This window comes from Acartia tonsa, chromosome 14 (genome assembly GCF_053477335.1).
Source record: "Acartia tonsa isolate MP-2025a chromosome 14, ASM5347733v1, whole genome shotgun sequence".
In the NCBI taxonomy this organism is placed as follows: domain Eukaryota; kingdom Metazoa; phylum Arthropoda; class Copepoda; order Calanoida; family Acartiidae; genus Acartia; species Acartia tonsa.
In genome coordinates this window covers 9,484,434-9,501,893 of record NC_137273.1, presented here as the reverse complement: position 1 = coordinate 9,501,893, position 17,460 = coordinate 9,484,434, and the positions used below count along the sequence as shown (strand labels likewise).

Below are 17,460 nucleotides of genomic sequence, written 5' to 3'. Positions count from 1 at the left end.
TATTTGTTGTTATCCGTGTTCTCTAGTGCGAACCCGGTATTAGTGTCGGACTGATTATGACGTAACAAAAAAAATTAGCCAATGAGAGGCTACTATGAATTTTACCATTGGTCAATAATGTCCTCTCATTGGCTAATTTTTTTTGTTACGTCATAATCAGTCCGACACTAATACCGGGTTCCTCTAGTGCACTAGGACTGGGAAAGATTTCAAAAAAAATTGAATTAAGTGGTATTTTGGCGTTTGATAATTTGACGTTTGACGAATGAAAATAAGGAGGTTTTTGTTTAGTTTGTCTGTTTATTAAAAGGTTAGGTTGGGTTAGATTGGATGCTGGGCAACCACGCAGGTATATGCCCTGAAGGGTAAGGCTTATTATCAAATTATGGGGGGGGGGGGGGGGGTCGAGGTTTAGTGCTCGATAGGAACTTTGTGGAAAACCACCGATAATATTTCTTGTTTATTAACAGATTCTAACAAATATATTACTTACATCACTTGTCATTGATTAAAACATTAACCCTTACAAACAGATAATTTATTTTAACAATATTAAAGCATTAATTTATTTAAGATATTTAAAGCTGTCAGCTTTTTATTGCTGCGCTGCATATAGACATAATTGTTCTTGTGGTTCCTTAAACATATCCCTCCAACCCTACTTGGAACTTTTTCTGTATTGCATTTTGGAAAATGGCATTAGGACATATTTTAGAACAACACACCCACACATACTTAAATACACACACATATACACTCACACACACACATATATATACACACATACACATGCACATACACATTACACATCCACACATATACACTCACACACACACACACACACATCCACACAACCAAACACACACACACACAATTACTTTAAATTTTAGGTAATGATCCTCATGCGTTTTATAAGTAGCAAAGCTACTCTTTATAAGAAGAATGCCTTTACATCTCAACGTTTGATAGTCACTTTCTTTTTGACACATTTGAAAGTTGTAAAACATAAATTGGTTAAAAGTAAATAATTAATTGTGATTCTCTACTTTATTGTTATTTTCTCCCTCAAATCCTCATACCTTGTTATTGCAGTGTTACTTATTTGATTTCTTACTTTATTTAAAATATCATAAAAACTGAAAAGTAACAAATTTAATGAGTTTCTTATGTTTTATTCTACTTCTAAAAGTTCAATTGAAGTTTGGAAAGATTGATTAATACATCTGTTAATAAAACATATAGTCAGAAAAACATATAGTCACAAATATTCTGTTACTTTATACTTATAATCAGGGATCTTAAGGGATAAAACAATGGACAATAAATTGATACCCGTACCAAATTATTTAAAATTATTCCTTTCGTAGATGAAAATTATTGGTTGAAAAATTTAATTTAACCGTTTAAAATTTGATTAAAAGTTAAAGAACTCAATAAATAAGTGAATTTGTATATTGATCTTTGGATACCAGTGAAATAAATGCAGTCCAATGTCCCCTCCCTTCCTGATATATATAGTAGAATCGAATTGTTAAAGTTACTCTCTGTACCCTGAAATATATTGAAATTGACGGCAAGCAATCTGAATTTTGATTCTTCTATGAATATTATGCAGGAATCAAGGGTATATATATTATTAATCAATGGGAGCATAATTACACCCCCCCCCCCCCTCCCCCCACCTTAATGGAATGTCGTTAATGAGTTAGTTACAACCAATTTTTTAATGTCATAAATGGTGGAAATTTAATATAATTTTGTAAAATGATTGGGGGCTCACACTAAATACAAATCTTATCCCTTGAGATTGCTGAAGATTTGTCCACTATGGGCACTTTGATATATTTAATGTTATATAGCTTAGTCGATAGAAACCATACCCGAAGTTTTGAAAATTTGACTAAGATGTCGACTTAACGACATAAAGGTTCTTTAGTGTTTTGAAATGCATAGCATTACATATACAGTGAGGGGGGGGGGGAGGTTATTAGTCAAATAAAGATATTAGGGAAAATCTATAAATCCGCGTTTCAAATGTTAAAACTTTCATACATATTTATTATCCTTCGTTGGGGAAAAGGCTTCGGAAAATACAACTTTTTTGTGATTTTTTAGTTTATACGCTAGTGGCTTCGCCCCTCATTTTATTTTCAGTATCAGCCCATGTATTGGAAGGGGGTTGATTGGACATACTAAAAATATCACAAGACTTAATTTTATTTTCACTGCAAGAGAGAGCCATATCGATTCAGTAGTTCGCGAGATAATTCACTAAAAACTTTAAGACAGACAGGCATCCTGTTACTTTTATAAAAAGGATTCAGTTCAACTTTGTATAAATATATGGTAATTATTATCCGTTGAAATTATATTTGAAAATTTAATCTCTGTCAATGCCTCTACATATTTTAGTTGAATTTAAAGTTAAGTGTACAGAAAATTGGTTCTCCATCAATCGCTTTGTTGAAGTCTACCTGTATGTAAATAAGTAAATTTGATAGTTGTTTAATATTTTTTTACATCGTATTATAGACAGCTTTCCGCGGATATTATAATGAATAATTGATAAACCAGTTTTGTTAGCCCCTGCAAGGGGCTGAATGCCTAGGCTAAGTCGTTGAAAATTGTCTGTAATACTATGTTTTCAGAATCGGTTCCAATGCAGCAGATATTAATCGGTCGGAAGCCATAATGGAAAATGAATTGGGTAATAAAAGCAAAATAAATTACACCTCTTTTGTTACTTTAATTTAATTATTATTGAGATTTTAATGTACCAGTTATCTGTTTATTTATCCAAATATTAAAATGTTCTTTAAAAATAAACAAAAAAGGCTTCTATAATCAAAATATGTACATACAGCCTTCTGGCCAATTATTATCCGCTGGATTGGAACCAATTTTCAGCCATAATGAAAAATCCTGTATAGAATTTTATCTAAGACAAATTTCCACGAATATTAAAATACAATGATAAAATCTAAACCGTTTTTTTTATTTTAATATCTTCGGAAATCTTCCTTTAATACGAGGCGATAAATAACTAAATTTTCATTTTTAAAGCTCCGCTTCTTTTCGCTTGCACTTCCCTTGTTATAATGCAAAAAATGCCTTTGAAAATCCTGTTCAGGCATAATTAGTTCTTGTTCTTTATAAGATTTTACATTGATGAAGTTAGTAAAGTTTCTCAGGGATGAAAAGACGGTATGACGGGTCGAAAAAGATATTTCAAAGCTGCTCGAAAATCATCATTTTATAAAAGTTTGAAGGGGGGTGTTTGCATTCTCCCCCCAACCCCCCCAAAAAAACTTTAATTGGTAACTAGAGACTAGCAGATAAGACAAATCGACTTTATATAATACAACCGGCTGTGCCCCTAGCATCTGAGGGAAGAAAAAAGCATAAAAAAGCCCAAACAATACTAAGACTAAAATAAAACTAAATTGGCATCCAGCCATCTCGGGACATATGTGAAGCTTCTCCAAAATGGAAGCCTCAGGCGTTTCAGTTGTTATTAAAATCTTAAGCTACAGAAAAAATTAACTTAAAATCAACCATTCCTTTAGCCCAAAAAAATGACAAATTGGCCTGAGTAAAAGTTTTTATTTTATGTAAGAATCTTTTTATATGCTATGTATGCACTTTTTAAAAAGTGTCCGGAATATGGATTATTTGTGTTCCTAATTGTTTCTTGCATTTAAACTTAACTTTAACCACATAATGAATATTGTAATTACGTTGTGGATGTGATAGGATTGAATCTCAGCTCACATCTAAAGACGTTAAAATTCATACTTACTTCTGCTATGTCAGATGCAAATCATACCAAGTAGTAAGAGTAGGGAGAATGTCTTGTGCATAAACAGTGCGTTAATTTGGACAAACTTATCCTCGTAAAAAAGTCAGTGTCCATGAAATTTAAATTTAAAAATTTTTATTTTCTCTCTCTCTCCCTCTCTCTCTCTCTCTCTCTTTTATCTGTGCACAAAAGCTAGTTCTAATCATTGAGTTGCACAAAAAAAAACTTTGTTAACAAACCTATCTTGGATGGCTGGACTCTAGAGGGGTGTTTGACTAATCAAACCCCTTCTCTTTTCTTCATGTATTTTAAGACAAATATTTTTATGAAAACTCTTCTTGTTTATAAATTAAATACTTTCTAAAAGCATAGCAAAAAGTTTGCGCTCTACCTGGATGACCCTACAAGGTTTGCTTGCATTCTGTGCCCGCCCGGCTGTATATAATAAAAAATCAAGTGTATGTATAATTACCAAATTTAAAAAGTTAGTTAGTTATAGGCTATATTATAATAGTCAATTTGATTAAATTGGTTAAATTATTAAATAATGTCACAATTGAAGGGACATGACAATGGAAAATAATTAATATCTACAATCACGCCATAAAAATCATATTTCTATCACGGCTTTTAAACCGTTTGATAAACTAATTTTATCTTTCACCCTTCTTTGACTGTTAAATTATTATTGGGAATTAAAATGATTTATTCAAAATTTACAACTAGTTGCTTAGTCCATAGCAAAGAATGTGGAGAACTCAAGCAGATCTTAACTGAAAAATAAAAATACTGTAAAATTTACATTTATAGAAAGGATATAATAATAAAACAATTTTGATAATATGCAAGTAAAATATTTATTTTAACAAGAACTTTAATCATTATAACATTTTAACAAATAATTAAATCTAAATGTATATACAACAACAAATTTATAACACCCTGTTAACTATAAGTCATCCATTAAAAGTAGCAATGATTGACTTAATATTTGCATGCCGAAATGGTTATTTATTGCATCGCATTAAAGACAGTCTTCTGCAGAATGTTAGATAAAAAGATGTATAATTAATTCCTTCTTTGTATGCCCCGAAGGACCTAAATACCATACCAATTAAAAGAATATTTTTTTGAATACTCTATAATACGATAAAGGAATTTTCAGTATTGCTTAGAATCGTTATTAACACAGCTAAAATGAAACGGGAGCCATACTGTAAAAGATATCATTAAAATTATTTACATCAACTAATTGACAATTGAAGGAAAGTGGTAGTGGCCAGCCATACAATATTCTAATGGCATTATGACTACATACGTCTTGTTTTGATATATGACAGGGCATTTTATTTTAATTTGACTAGCAATGCCTAAGGTGACTGTATCATCATCATAACAAGGACAATTTTGTCCATAAGTAGCGCAGCATTATAAATTATCAATAACAACAGTATAGAGTAGTCGCGCTACTAATAATTGAACTAATAATTTTCAGTAAAACCTGAAAATTAATAATAAAAATAAGTTTATGTAGACAAAATAGATCTAATAAAAAATTATGTCAATAGAAGATAAAACTTTAATTTAAGGCATTTACAAAAAGTTTTAAGTTTAAACAGCATTAAATAACTTTCTCCAACAAGACAAAACTTTCGTGTTTACTTTAATTACAGAAGACATTAATTCTAAACAAAAACAGTAATCAGAATTCATTGAAAGTTGCACCTTTCAGCCGCCATTGGAGGCTGCAAATCAGCTGTTCTAGCATACTTTTAACAATTGTACGGCTTCTGAGCTTTGCTGAAAGCTTAAATATCTTGAGAAATATTGGTATCTTTAACAATTTCGTCCGAGCTTATTTCAATACTTTTTAATGATTTGGTTCTGGATTTCTTGTTGTATAATCGGACACATGTTTCCCATAAGTCAGATCTGAAATAATAAGATTAGTTTGGTGGTTTCCCTTAAAGTGCCTAGTCGAGCACAGAAAACAACCTGCCTCTTTTAAAATAAAGTGAAAATAAGGAGGTATTTGTTGGTTATTACCCCAAGTCAAGTAAGGTTAAGCTATATTGGATACAGAGGGCCCCGTAGGGTCACAGCCCCTAGTAAGGGTTCGCTTAAAGAAAAAACTTAAATTATTTTTAAAACAAGGAGAAGGGTGTTTCTCTGCTTGCTAGAAACTTTTTGTACAAGTAGCATTAGTTTTTTTTAAAGCCTTTGTAAAATAGTAAAAACAAATTTAGTATTAAAGCAGTTCTTTTTATTATATTTTTTGGGGTGGAGAATTATTTATCGTCTATTGAACTATCCCTCAAATTCTACAATTTACCTGAAAATTAAGACGGCAATCGGTGAAAGAAGTTGGTAGCTGGTACCAAGGAGATACTTCAACATTATAAACAGGAACATATCTGATTTTATTACATCTAAACAAAGATAGAATAGTTGGTAGCTGGTTCCAAGGAGATATTTTAAAATTGTAAACAGAAACATATCTAATTTTATTACATCTAAACAAAGATAAAATAGTTGGTGGCTGATTCCAAGGAGATATTTTAAAATTGTAAACAGAAACATATCTAATTTTAATACATCTAAACATAGATAGAATAGTTAGTAGCTGGTTTCAAGGAGATACTTCAACATTATAAACAGGAACATATCTAATTTTATTACATCTAAATAAAGATAAAATAGTTTGTGGCTGGTTCAAGGGCGTCAAAGCTTTTTTATTTGGGGGGGGGGGGTAAAATTTTGAAAATAAAAATTTTTGGGGTACCGTAGGCTCATTTTTTTTTGGGGGGGGGGGTAATCTTTATTTTATAGCGACATTTTTTTTATTTGGGGGGGGGGGTAAAAATTGAAAATCCAAATTCATTTGTGGGGGGGTAATCACCCCTTTACCCCCTCCCCTGGACGTCTATGGGCTGGTTCCAAGGAGATATTTAACATTAGAAATAGGAATACATCTGATTTTGTTACATCTAAACATAAATAAAATAGTTAGTGGATGATTCCAAGAAGATTTTTCAACATTGTAAACAGAAACACATCTGATTTTATTACATCTAGATAAAATATTTGGTAGCTGGTTTCAACTCAACATGGTTAAGGTTTATCAATCATAAGCCTCGTATTTAATAAGTTCATTTTAAAATAGAGGGGGCGGAGGATTCTGTGCTCACTAGGCACTTTCAGGAAAATCACCCAAAATACTCCATAGTGAACTGTCATAATATGAATTTCTGAACTAGAGCAATCAACCCGTCGAACTTTTAGCTTTGCAAGTAAAAACTAGAAAGTCTAGGCCAAGTCTCATTTATATATGTAAAAAGTTAATTACTTCAGGTGGAACATTTAAATGTAAAGCTTTTCTACATTTAGGATTTTCAGTATCATGTTGTTTTATTATGCCTATTATTATTATCCTTTAAAACTTCGCATGAGAATTCCTGTAACAAATAATTAAAATTTTAAAATTAGCATCTTCGTAGTAATAAAAAATCAATTTTTAAAATTACAGAGATTTTTCCTAGAACAAATAATATAATTTATTATTTAAAGTAAAGCATTTCTTTAATCAACTCTATATGCTATACCAGCTAGGGGCACTTGAGGATGGGGGAGTCAAATTTGATTACCCAATTTCTTAATTTAGATTTTAAAAGAAAAATGTTTAAAATATTTTTGGGGGGTGGAAAAAAATTTTTTTGGGGGGGTTGCCCCCCCCCTCCTATCATTTTTAATTTTAGTTAAAAAATAAAAACAAAATTAATTTTTTTTTTTTTGGGGGGGGGGGGATATTTTTAAATTTTGGGAGGGTTGGGGGTGTCCCACCCCCAAAGAAAATAGTTATAAACCTTCCCGGGACCTATGAGAAGCTACCCTGTTAAGGAGAACCCGATCGGTTCAGTGGTTAGCGAGATCCTTCGGGACACACAGACAAAAAACAGACAAACAGACAGACAAACATCCTGTTACTTTAGTATAAGGATTTATTTTAAAACAACACAAAATTTTAAAGGGTTGTAACCAATGCGTTGGGACTCGAAAGGTTATAGCCCTCAGCAGTAGATAGAATTAAAAATTTAGTATATTGTGTCAAAACTTTTCAAGCAATGATTTTAATCTACATTATGTGTAATTGTGTTTTATGTTCATCAACATTGGGGATGTACAAAAATATACCGTCTATTGTCGTATCCTAAAAGATCCATAGAGGGAGAGACTTTTCGGTATTAATAACTGCCTAACCGGCCTTATCTAAACTGTCTCATTCAATGAAGTATTAAGGTATTTTGTTTTTTGTCTGAGTTAATCTTTACAGGGAAGGTTAACAAAGGTCACAGTATGGTTTTTGCCTATTCTAATTTATATTAAAGCCTTGGGATGGTCTTTAGCTATTTTCCTGGCCCCTTTGAAGAAAGAGTACTAAAAATTTACCTATTTCTGAGATAATCATATTGGCAAAGTAGGACATTGAGTAGATAAGCGCCAGACAGAGCAGTATTGGACAACTAGGGATTCTGTCCCATTGGGGGTTGAATGTCCCCAACTCTACAGACCTAAATAATTCAAAATTATAACAGGGTAGGAAAAGAACTATTATGGTTTCATAGACCCAACTGTATTAATCTAAATATTTCATAGAACAGAGAAGAAGAAAAAAGCAATAAGTTTTATTTGAAACTCACAGTACGGTTTCATGGGCCCTACTATACAGACCTAAATAATTAATTGATAAAACAGAGTAAATATGGAGGGGTAGTTTTTCAAGTGGCAAAATCTGTTGGTAGGGTGGGGCCTTCTTAAAATCAGTTTTAAACCTTCCCTTGGACCTATAAGGAGCTTTACTTCTAAGAAGAGCCTTGCTGGTCCAACAGTTAGCGAGATACTAAGCTAGAGACAAAATACAAATCAATTAAGATAGCTGAATTTATGTTACCCTATCCCTCTTGATAAATAAATTATATGGGTTGGGTCTAAATCAGAAAAAACATGTTTCAATTATCTCCTAGCAGTTAGAACAATAAATAAGAAGTCTAGAAGAACAATTCTAGAAAATTAAACCTCTGTTCCTTCTTACAATACAAACAATACTAGCTTGACTTAAACAAAGAATAGTTATTTATCGTATCGTATTATAGACAGCTCTCTGCAGATATTAAAATGAAAAATTAAAAGATTAAATCAGTTTTGTTAGACCAGAGGGGCCAAAGGCCCTGGTTATTACAACTGGAATTAATTGTATTTTTTTCATTTTAATATTTGTGGAAAATTGTCTGTAAGATGATGCTATATATAAGTTTCATTGTGGTTGAGAACCGGTTCTAATCCAGCGGATATTAATCTGTTTCGAAGCCATACTGGAAAGTGCAATCCAATCTTACCTTTTACACCTAACACAATAGAACCAAATTTGAGCTCCAATCATTGTAACAGGACCAAGTAAAAAAGGCAGAATTATCATTATCTAAAATAAATGAATATAATTTTTTATTAATGCAAGATCTTTTTTACAATTAGGATTTGTATTCTGAGTACTTTTTGTTATTCGTTGAATTAATAAATTTGGGTAAATTTATAAAAACTTTTTGGTTCGTAGCAATTTACACCCTTTTCAACCTATAATTGTATCTTGCCGAATTTTGTTTCATCATTGGGACTGTACATCAATTTATCGCCTAATGTCTTATCCCTTAAGATCCCTGAGATTAACTGCCCTTGTTCGTTTTCCAATAAATGGTAAAAAATCAGGGAAATAAGGATATATGACAACGGACTATAGTTTTTCCCTTAATTTCGTATGTAAGATTCTGCCATTAGCAGCTCAAAAATAATAAGGAGACGAAAAAGTGTATTTAAAGTTTCAATAAACTGCTATTGTCCTCTCTCTCCTTGAAAATTAATGGAAATAAACAAATTAAACTTTCATTAGAGCAAAATTATCATTACTACAAAAAAAATTGCCCCATTTTTCAAAAAAAAACTAATGATGTATTTAAAGCTGTACATATACTGAATAGGTCATTAGATTAATACTTAATCTCTCTCGCTCCAGCCGTTTACTATATCTTATCGGTCATACAGACTGCCTTAACATACTTGTTATTACATAGAATACTTACAACTATAGAAACAATATTGAGATGTTGAGTAAAATCATTGTCTATGGAGCTATAATATACTTGTTATTACATAGAATACTTACTACTATAGAAACAATATTGAGATGTTGAGTAAAATCATTATCTATGGAGCTATAATATACTTGTTATTACATAGAATACTTACAACTATAGAAATAATATTGAGATGTTGAGTAAAATCATTGTCTATGGAGCTATAATTTACTTGTTATTACATAGAATACTTACTACTATAGAAATAATATTGAGATGTTGAGTAAAATCATTGTCTATGGAGCTATAATGTACTTGTTATTACATAGAATACTTACAACTATAGAAACAATATTGAGATGTTGAGTAAAATCATTGTCTATGGAGCTATATTGTACTTGTTATTACATAGAATACTTACAACTATAGAAACAATATTGAGATGTTGAGTAAAATCATTGTCTATGGAGCTATAATGTACTTGTTATTACATAGAATACTTACTACTATAGAAACAATATTGAGATGTTGAGTAAAATCATTGTCTATGGAGCTATAATGTACTTGTTATTACATAGAATACTTACAACTATACAAACAATATTGAGATGTTGAGTAAAATCATTGTCTATGGAGCTATAATGTACTTGTTATTACATAGAATACTTACTACTATAGAAACAATATTGAGATGTTGAGTAAAATCATTATCTATGGAGCTATAATGTACTTGTTATTACATAGAATACTTACAACTATAGAAACAATATTGAGATGTTGAGTAAAATCATTGTCTATGGAGCTATAATGTACTTGTTATTACATAGAATACTTACTACTATAGAAACAATATTGAGATGTTGAGTAAAATCATTGTCTATGGAGCTATAATATACTTGTTATTACATAGAATACTTACTACTATAGAAACAATATTGAGATGTTGAGTAAAATCATTGTCTATAGAGCAGACAATATCCTTGTCCTTGTTGAGAATAATATCGCTCAAATGGCTGTTCACCACTGAAAAATAAGATATTATTTATTTCAATTGATTCATATAAATATTCATAAATTTTTTTATATTTTCATTTCAAAAATTTTGTTCCTACTGCTGCTCTTACTGGTGTCTACTATTTGTAAGAATATTGAGGAATGCCTTTGCTCATAAACAGGCGAGACTCGTTAGCATGAATAGTTAGAACTTCCAAACAAAAGTTGTGCTATCACTGGGTTGTGGCTGTTGTAGAGGTAATTGCCAGAATAGCTCAAGGTAGGGAGGGGACATCGGACTAAAATTACACTGGTACCCATAGTTGGATTGAAAAGTTTAGGTACTTTTGGTTTGTTTAAACTTTTTAACCAATAATTTTTATCATTAGAAGGTGTAAATTTGTTTATTATATTTGGTACATCAATTAATCGTGTGTTGTCTTATCCCTGAGAAAAACAATAATAAACTTACATCCAGAAATCCACAGGAACCCGAGGACAGATTTATCCTTCATCTTTAATTTATACGTCGGGGCATCTTCATCATCGTCATACGTTCTAAAAAAGATTTACATAACAATAACATAAGTTCTATCTTTCTGTCTGTTTGCGTGTCTGTATGCTTCTTAAAGGTCCAGCAGAGGGTACTTTAATCTTTCCAAGAGAAATCGACCTCTGAAAAAAATACCCCCCCCCCCCTCCCTCACAAAAATAGTTTATCGTTAAAAACTATGGTTGAAATTACCTCTAAGGTCATTGCTGCTGATTATATATAAGTATTTCCCTCAAATTGCCTGTTGAGCACTGAAAACCCCTTTCCACAAGTAATCCAGAGATGGTTTTATGCTATTTAGAGATGTGAGCGTTATCCTCTTAGAAAATTTGGGTAGGCAGGCAATGGGGCCGAGCGCTGCGGCTAGGCAGGCTAGGGAGTCGAGCGCTGCGGCCAGAGTTCATAGTTCGCTGTAGGGGGAGGTACTCAAATTTTCAAAATTGAAAAAAAAATTCTAAGAGGATATTACCGATATATGATATAATACAACCCCTCCCCCCCCCCCCCCCCCAATAGGTTAAATAGTTATATAAAATTCTTACTTGAAATCATTGCTACTAGATCTGAAAGAGTAGGGTGGTTGACTTGAAATTGTTCCTTCAGGATCTAAAAAGATTTTATGTGACCATACCTTCAAAAGTTAATCCATCTCCACCCCTTTACAAATTGAAAGTGATTATTTTAAAAAAGGGAGAAGGTCATAGAGGGCTGTAAACTGGAACAACTACTTTGTGCCAAAACTAATAAACTTGTATTTAAACTATCGTAGAGGTGACGGGTTCCAATCTCGGCCAGAACTCATCTACACTAATGACTTTTAAAGTTGTACGTCCTACCGTTATGTCATAAGTCCAAAATTAAAACTAAAACAAGGTGAATACCTAGCCCAAAACGGGCGCAACTCATTATAAAACACAGATAGTACTTCAAGATAAAATTAATGGAATCAAACTCAAAGGATAGACACGGATAAAGTTAGTGTAATCAAACTCAAAGGATAGTTGTCTGCAATAGTTAGAATGTTATTGCCTTCCTTTAGGATCTTACATAAAAATCTGACCAAAAGTCCCCAGATCTATCAATCAGATTTTCTACCTAAACGAACCAATTTAATCCTGTTTTCTACAACTTAGATTTGATAAAATATTAAAAATATTGCATTATATTTCTAAGTCAATAAACATGATTTACCTAATGAAAGACTGCAGTCTTCTTTGTCGCTTCTCTGAAAATAAAGTCATTTGTTACTATTTATTTATACCATATAGATGTTTATACCTCCCTTCCTTTTTCAAAGACCTCTTTCGTCTGCTTCTAAATTATTTTCTGCTACTTGGCTGTGGTAATATAAGCGACACCATTGGTTGATTTTCAATGACCCAATAGAAAGGTTGCACAAGGCGGTTACGATGAGGTGATACAGTTATTTAACCCTTTCTCCCTCTAGTGTTTTACTCTAATATTTATACAAAAAGGATGACAACAAAATATATTTTTGATATCAAGAAAACTTAATACAGCCATTTTAAGTTTTTAAGTAACAATGGACTTAAAGCAATTGGGTTAAAGAAGCGAAATGTGACTTTGATTGTGGTATAGAAGGGGATTTTTATCAAACACGGGAATTAAGAAGCTTCACATAAGAAATAAATTATCAATATTGAACAGCAACATAGTAATTAACATTTCCTCCATAGCGTTACGGTAAGATGGACAGACATTAGGAGTCAAAAAGTATCTTCTAATACAAATTATTCCAGTAATAAATAAACCTTTCCAATATATATTCAATTTAAACTCGAAAGAAAATTTGTTGAAATGTAAGAAAATCTTCTCTGATTTTTGTATTAGTGCCCAGAATATATAACCAGCCTTTAGTGACCAATCACTAGCAAAATAGTTTTGTACTTTTTATTCGTTTATGTACTTTTTTGAATATTGAATATTTTTTAGATCATTTAGTTAATCTTAAGAAACGAATATTCATTATCAGTTCTTTTGAGGGCATTGTGGATTTCTGTCCGAGACCATTTAACCATAAGGGGGGGTTGAGATAATTGAATCACACCTGTAAATAGCGTAGATCCTTCCCTGGATAACTTGTGGGAATGGGGGGGGGGGGCGGTCAACCATCCATTTTGCAGTTTAGATTCTATCTTTTATAGGGATTTTCTTTGTGGAGGTGGGAGCATTTTTCCAGAGGAATTTCTCTTATAACCTACCCTTTTAGACCTATAAGAAGCTGCACTGAGAAGGGGAACCATACCGGCCCAGCGGGTATCCAGAGAAATCTTAAGACACAGACCCAATGAAATACAGGCAGACATCCGCCAGAGAGTACATATTGTACAAAATTATGATTGTGCTTGTTGGTCACCTCCGTCATAAAAGTATGCGATGTGAATTCTAAGTATACGCTGATTGTATACTTAGCCTATTTTTGTCATTCTGTTGCATGGAGTAAAGGGACATCTGACTCTAAAGTACTCTGGTACCCAAAGTTTTATAACCAGTAAGATCAAAATCTTTGGGTACTTTTATTGAGTTTAATTTTTTGAATCCGAAATCAACTTTTCTACCCATAATATTAAATTACAGAAAGGTTAATTTTGTTTATCATCATTGGAGATGTATATCAATGTATTGCATAGTTCATTGTCTTATCCTTAAGATCCCTGTAACCTAGAGACAGTTGAGAGGACAATATTTACATTCTTCTCTTCAATGTAGCTTGATAACTTTCTCAATTGTAGTGCAAATAGCAAAATTCGTTTACAGGAATATTTTAGTGGATTTTTTTATGACCTTTTTAATGTTTTTAGTTTTAAGAAACTCAACTAAAAAATTTTCTGTAAATTGAAAAAAGATCTTTTTGTGTTTAGTATATTACATGAAATATTTGTCGGACAGAATGAGAAACTAAAGTTCGGTTCTATAAATTATTGTAGGGCTCGTGCCCCGTCAGGGATAAGAGCTCACAGGAACATAGCTAACAATAACAATCCTCTTTTATTTAATTCAATCATAGATGATTTTCAATTGATATCTACGTGCTTCCAACAACAACTTCCTTTTTTTTTCCTTAGCACATAAATTTCTAAGCCTTGCTAAACCTGTTTAATAGCGCAGCTACTCAATAATTAAAGAATGACCTTTCGTCAACTTTCAATACTGAGATATTTATGGATATAATTGTCATTATTTTTCTCCGCTAGCTTGATCCATTTCGTTATTGTATACTAAAAGGATATATGGACAACCTTTTAAGAAATATACACACACAAAATTTTGTCAAAATTTATCATACTAGACGTTTTGTTCTTACATCAAGATAAAAGTCTCTAAAACTAAAGGATATATTATTACTTGGATATTACACCAGATTTTCATGTTCTCTAATAAAGTGAAACTTGCAGCGGGCTAAAATAAAAATTAATCTCCTTTTACCCAATTTACCCCATTTTCTCCCCTCCTACTGAATGAACAAACTGACCAATAAACGAGTTACATATTAACAAGCTAAATTGACGAAATTTTTCCCTATCATAATATCCACGTAATTTCGACATCCATTCTAAACCTCAGGAATTTTTAGTGATAAGACAATGGAAGAAAATTTGATGTTAACCAAAATTGTCGAAGGAAAGATTGTGCAACACAATCAAGATTTAGTAAAAGTAACAAAAGAGTTAGAGACAAGCTTTAAAAATTTTGGGTACTAACTTGATTAACAGTCAGATGTCACCTCCCTCCCAGCATAAACTTGATTCACTACTCAAGAAGTGTACTTTTGTGACAAAGACCAAAGTGTGTTAAAAATCACCCATGTGACGTCATAAAAATGAGGGAGATGAGAGGTGGGAAAGAAACCCCCTTAAAAAAAGATATGTATGTATCGTATAATCACCTATTTTTATTTTTAACACACTTTGGTCTTTGTCTACTTTTGTAGATGAAGATTTTAGGTAGGATAAATCTAATTTTAAGAATTTTTAAATAAGAATATACCTTAATTATAGAATAGCCTTATAGACTAACAGACATGTATGTTATGCAGTGTTAAAGAGAAGCTTCGCTACCAAAATTTACCTTAATAAAATTGTATATGTACATAATTCTAAGCCAGGACAGGAGCACTACCGACCATGGCAGGATAGCCCAGGTGGCTCGGAAACTGCAAAATTACACACACACAGATGTTTACCTTATTGTCGAAAACAATCGAATTTTACAGAGCTGGATCTTTAAATCATTTTAGTGGTGAGCCAAATCGGGGTGAGCCGAATTTTAGCCAATCACAGCCCGACATTTCATGAAATGCTGTCCTCTCATTGGTGGAAAGTTGGCTCACCCCGATCTGGCTCACCACTAAAATGATTTAAAGATCCAGCTCAGATTTTGTAAGCCTTTTTTTAAGGAATCTAAATCCTATCATCATATAGTATTTAGGTCATAAACAAACTATTTTTTTAGGTTAGGTTAGTTGAAGTAAAGGTTAGAAGATGTCAGAAATGTATATTTTTAAAGAATATTTCACCCCATCCCCACCAAAAAATTAACCCCTAAGAGTTTTTGAGGCGTTGATCGCTATACCCCCCACCCCCTCCCTCCTCCCGAAAAAAAACTTTTAAATTCATGAAAAAATTTAGCTTGAGTAAAAATATAAAAATAATCCCCCAGCAGAGATTTAGCCCTCCCCCCCCCCCCCCCAAAAAAAAAAAACCTTTGATGTCCTTGGGTTGGCTTTTAGGTGTCCTACTGTAAAATGCAAAGAATTTGGCCCCCAATGTTGCATATAATCCAACTATTTTCTTTAATGGCTCTTAATTTCACACAGGCTGAATATATTCATCCAACAAGAATAAAAATGTTTTAAAGCTACATTTTTTGCAAAGAAGCTGCTTTAAAAGTCCTTCAAGGTTGTCGGCTGAACCTATTGGATAACAGAAACCCCAGCCCAGCAGGATCTTAAAAATAAGGAAAATTTAGACGATAAAATGAGGGTCACTCAAAATTAAGATAAACAAAAATCATTCACTTCTATTAATCTTCTAAAGATAATTGGATACTGCTAGCAAGAGCCTTCGGCATCTCGGGGCTAAAAAAACTGGTTTTAATATTATAACTGTACATTTTATATCCGCTGAAAGCTGTTCATAATACGATGCAAGAAATAACTATTTGTTATAATCTCACGTCCCGTACCTCATGCTTCCCTCCGCCCCTTGTTAATGACAACTTATAAAAAAGTGTTTCTATCCCTTCTAACCCAACCTTAAATAAGCATAAAAAAAACTATCTTTTGAATTGCAGCAAATTATTTTAGAAAATTACATAAGTAGCTTCAATTTATCTACAACAAACATTACTTAAGATTTTTATTTACATTTATAATTTTTAAAATGTTTTTAACTGGTAATATTGCTTCGCAGTAAATAAATATAATTGTCGTTGTTTCTTTATAAACTTTGATTGTACTGAAGGTACTGTTTGTAGAGGATATACAGGGAATGGACAATGAATTGTAATTTAATCGTCATTTGCCCTCAAAGTTCTAGTCAAGCAACCCTTCCCCCCCCCCCCTTTTAATATTGAATTAATATTTCTGGGGGGTTGGTTTTCCGTGTGTTATTTTAAATTCTAGGTCAGGTCTATTAAGTTAGGTCAGTAAGGGTTTCACCCCCCCCCCTCCACCCTCCACCCAGGGAATAGGCATGAAGAAAAAGCTACCCCCCCCCCCTACTCTCGTTATTTTCAAGGGTTTTTGTGCTTGCTGGGCAATTTGACAGAAAGCACCAAATAACTTTCTTCCCAATACCTATCTCGTGTTTTAAATTTCAGTTTTGGTAGGTTGTAATTATAATTGGAATGAAAGGGTTGTAGATTATTTTAACCACCATTATTATCTCCTTCCCTCCTGGGGGAATGTACCTTTTCTACAAGTTTAGATACTTACAAACACAAACTTTAAGATGTCCATTCATTGTTAC

At 32.3% G+C, this 17,460-nt stretch overlaps 1 protein-coding gene across 1 annotated transcript; it reads right to left on the bottom strand.

Moving 5' to 3' along the window:
• Window positions 1-4,637: 4,637 nt before the first annotated feature.
• On the bottom strand, window positions 4,638-15,954 carry LOC145305849 (uncharacterized). The gene is made up of 9 exons (XM_080147671.1): window positions 15,560-15,954; window positions 12,662-12,695; window positions 12,013-12,076; window positions 11,390-11,475; window positions 10,844-10,947; window positions 9,193-9,275; window positions 8,246-8,367; window positions 6,132-6,228; window positions 4,638-5,731 (listed from the first exon to the last, which is right to left on the bottom strand). Exons 1-9 carry the CDS (start codon window positions 15,581-15,583, stop codon window positions 5,608-5,610), a joined length of 738 nt encoding a protein of 245 aa, XP_080003797.1. The 5' UTR covers window positions 15,584-15,954; the 3' UTR covers window positions 4,638-5,607.
• Between the last annotated feature and the right edge of the window lie 1,506 nt (window positions 15,955-17,460).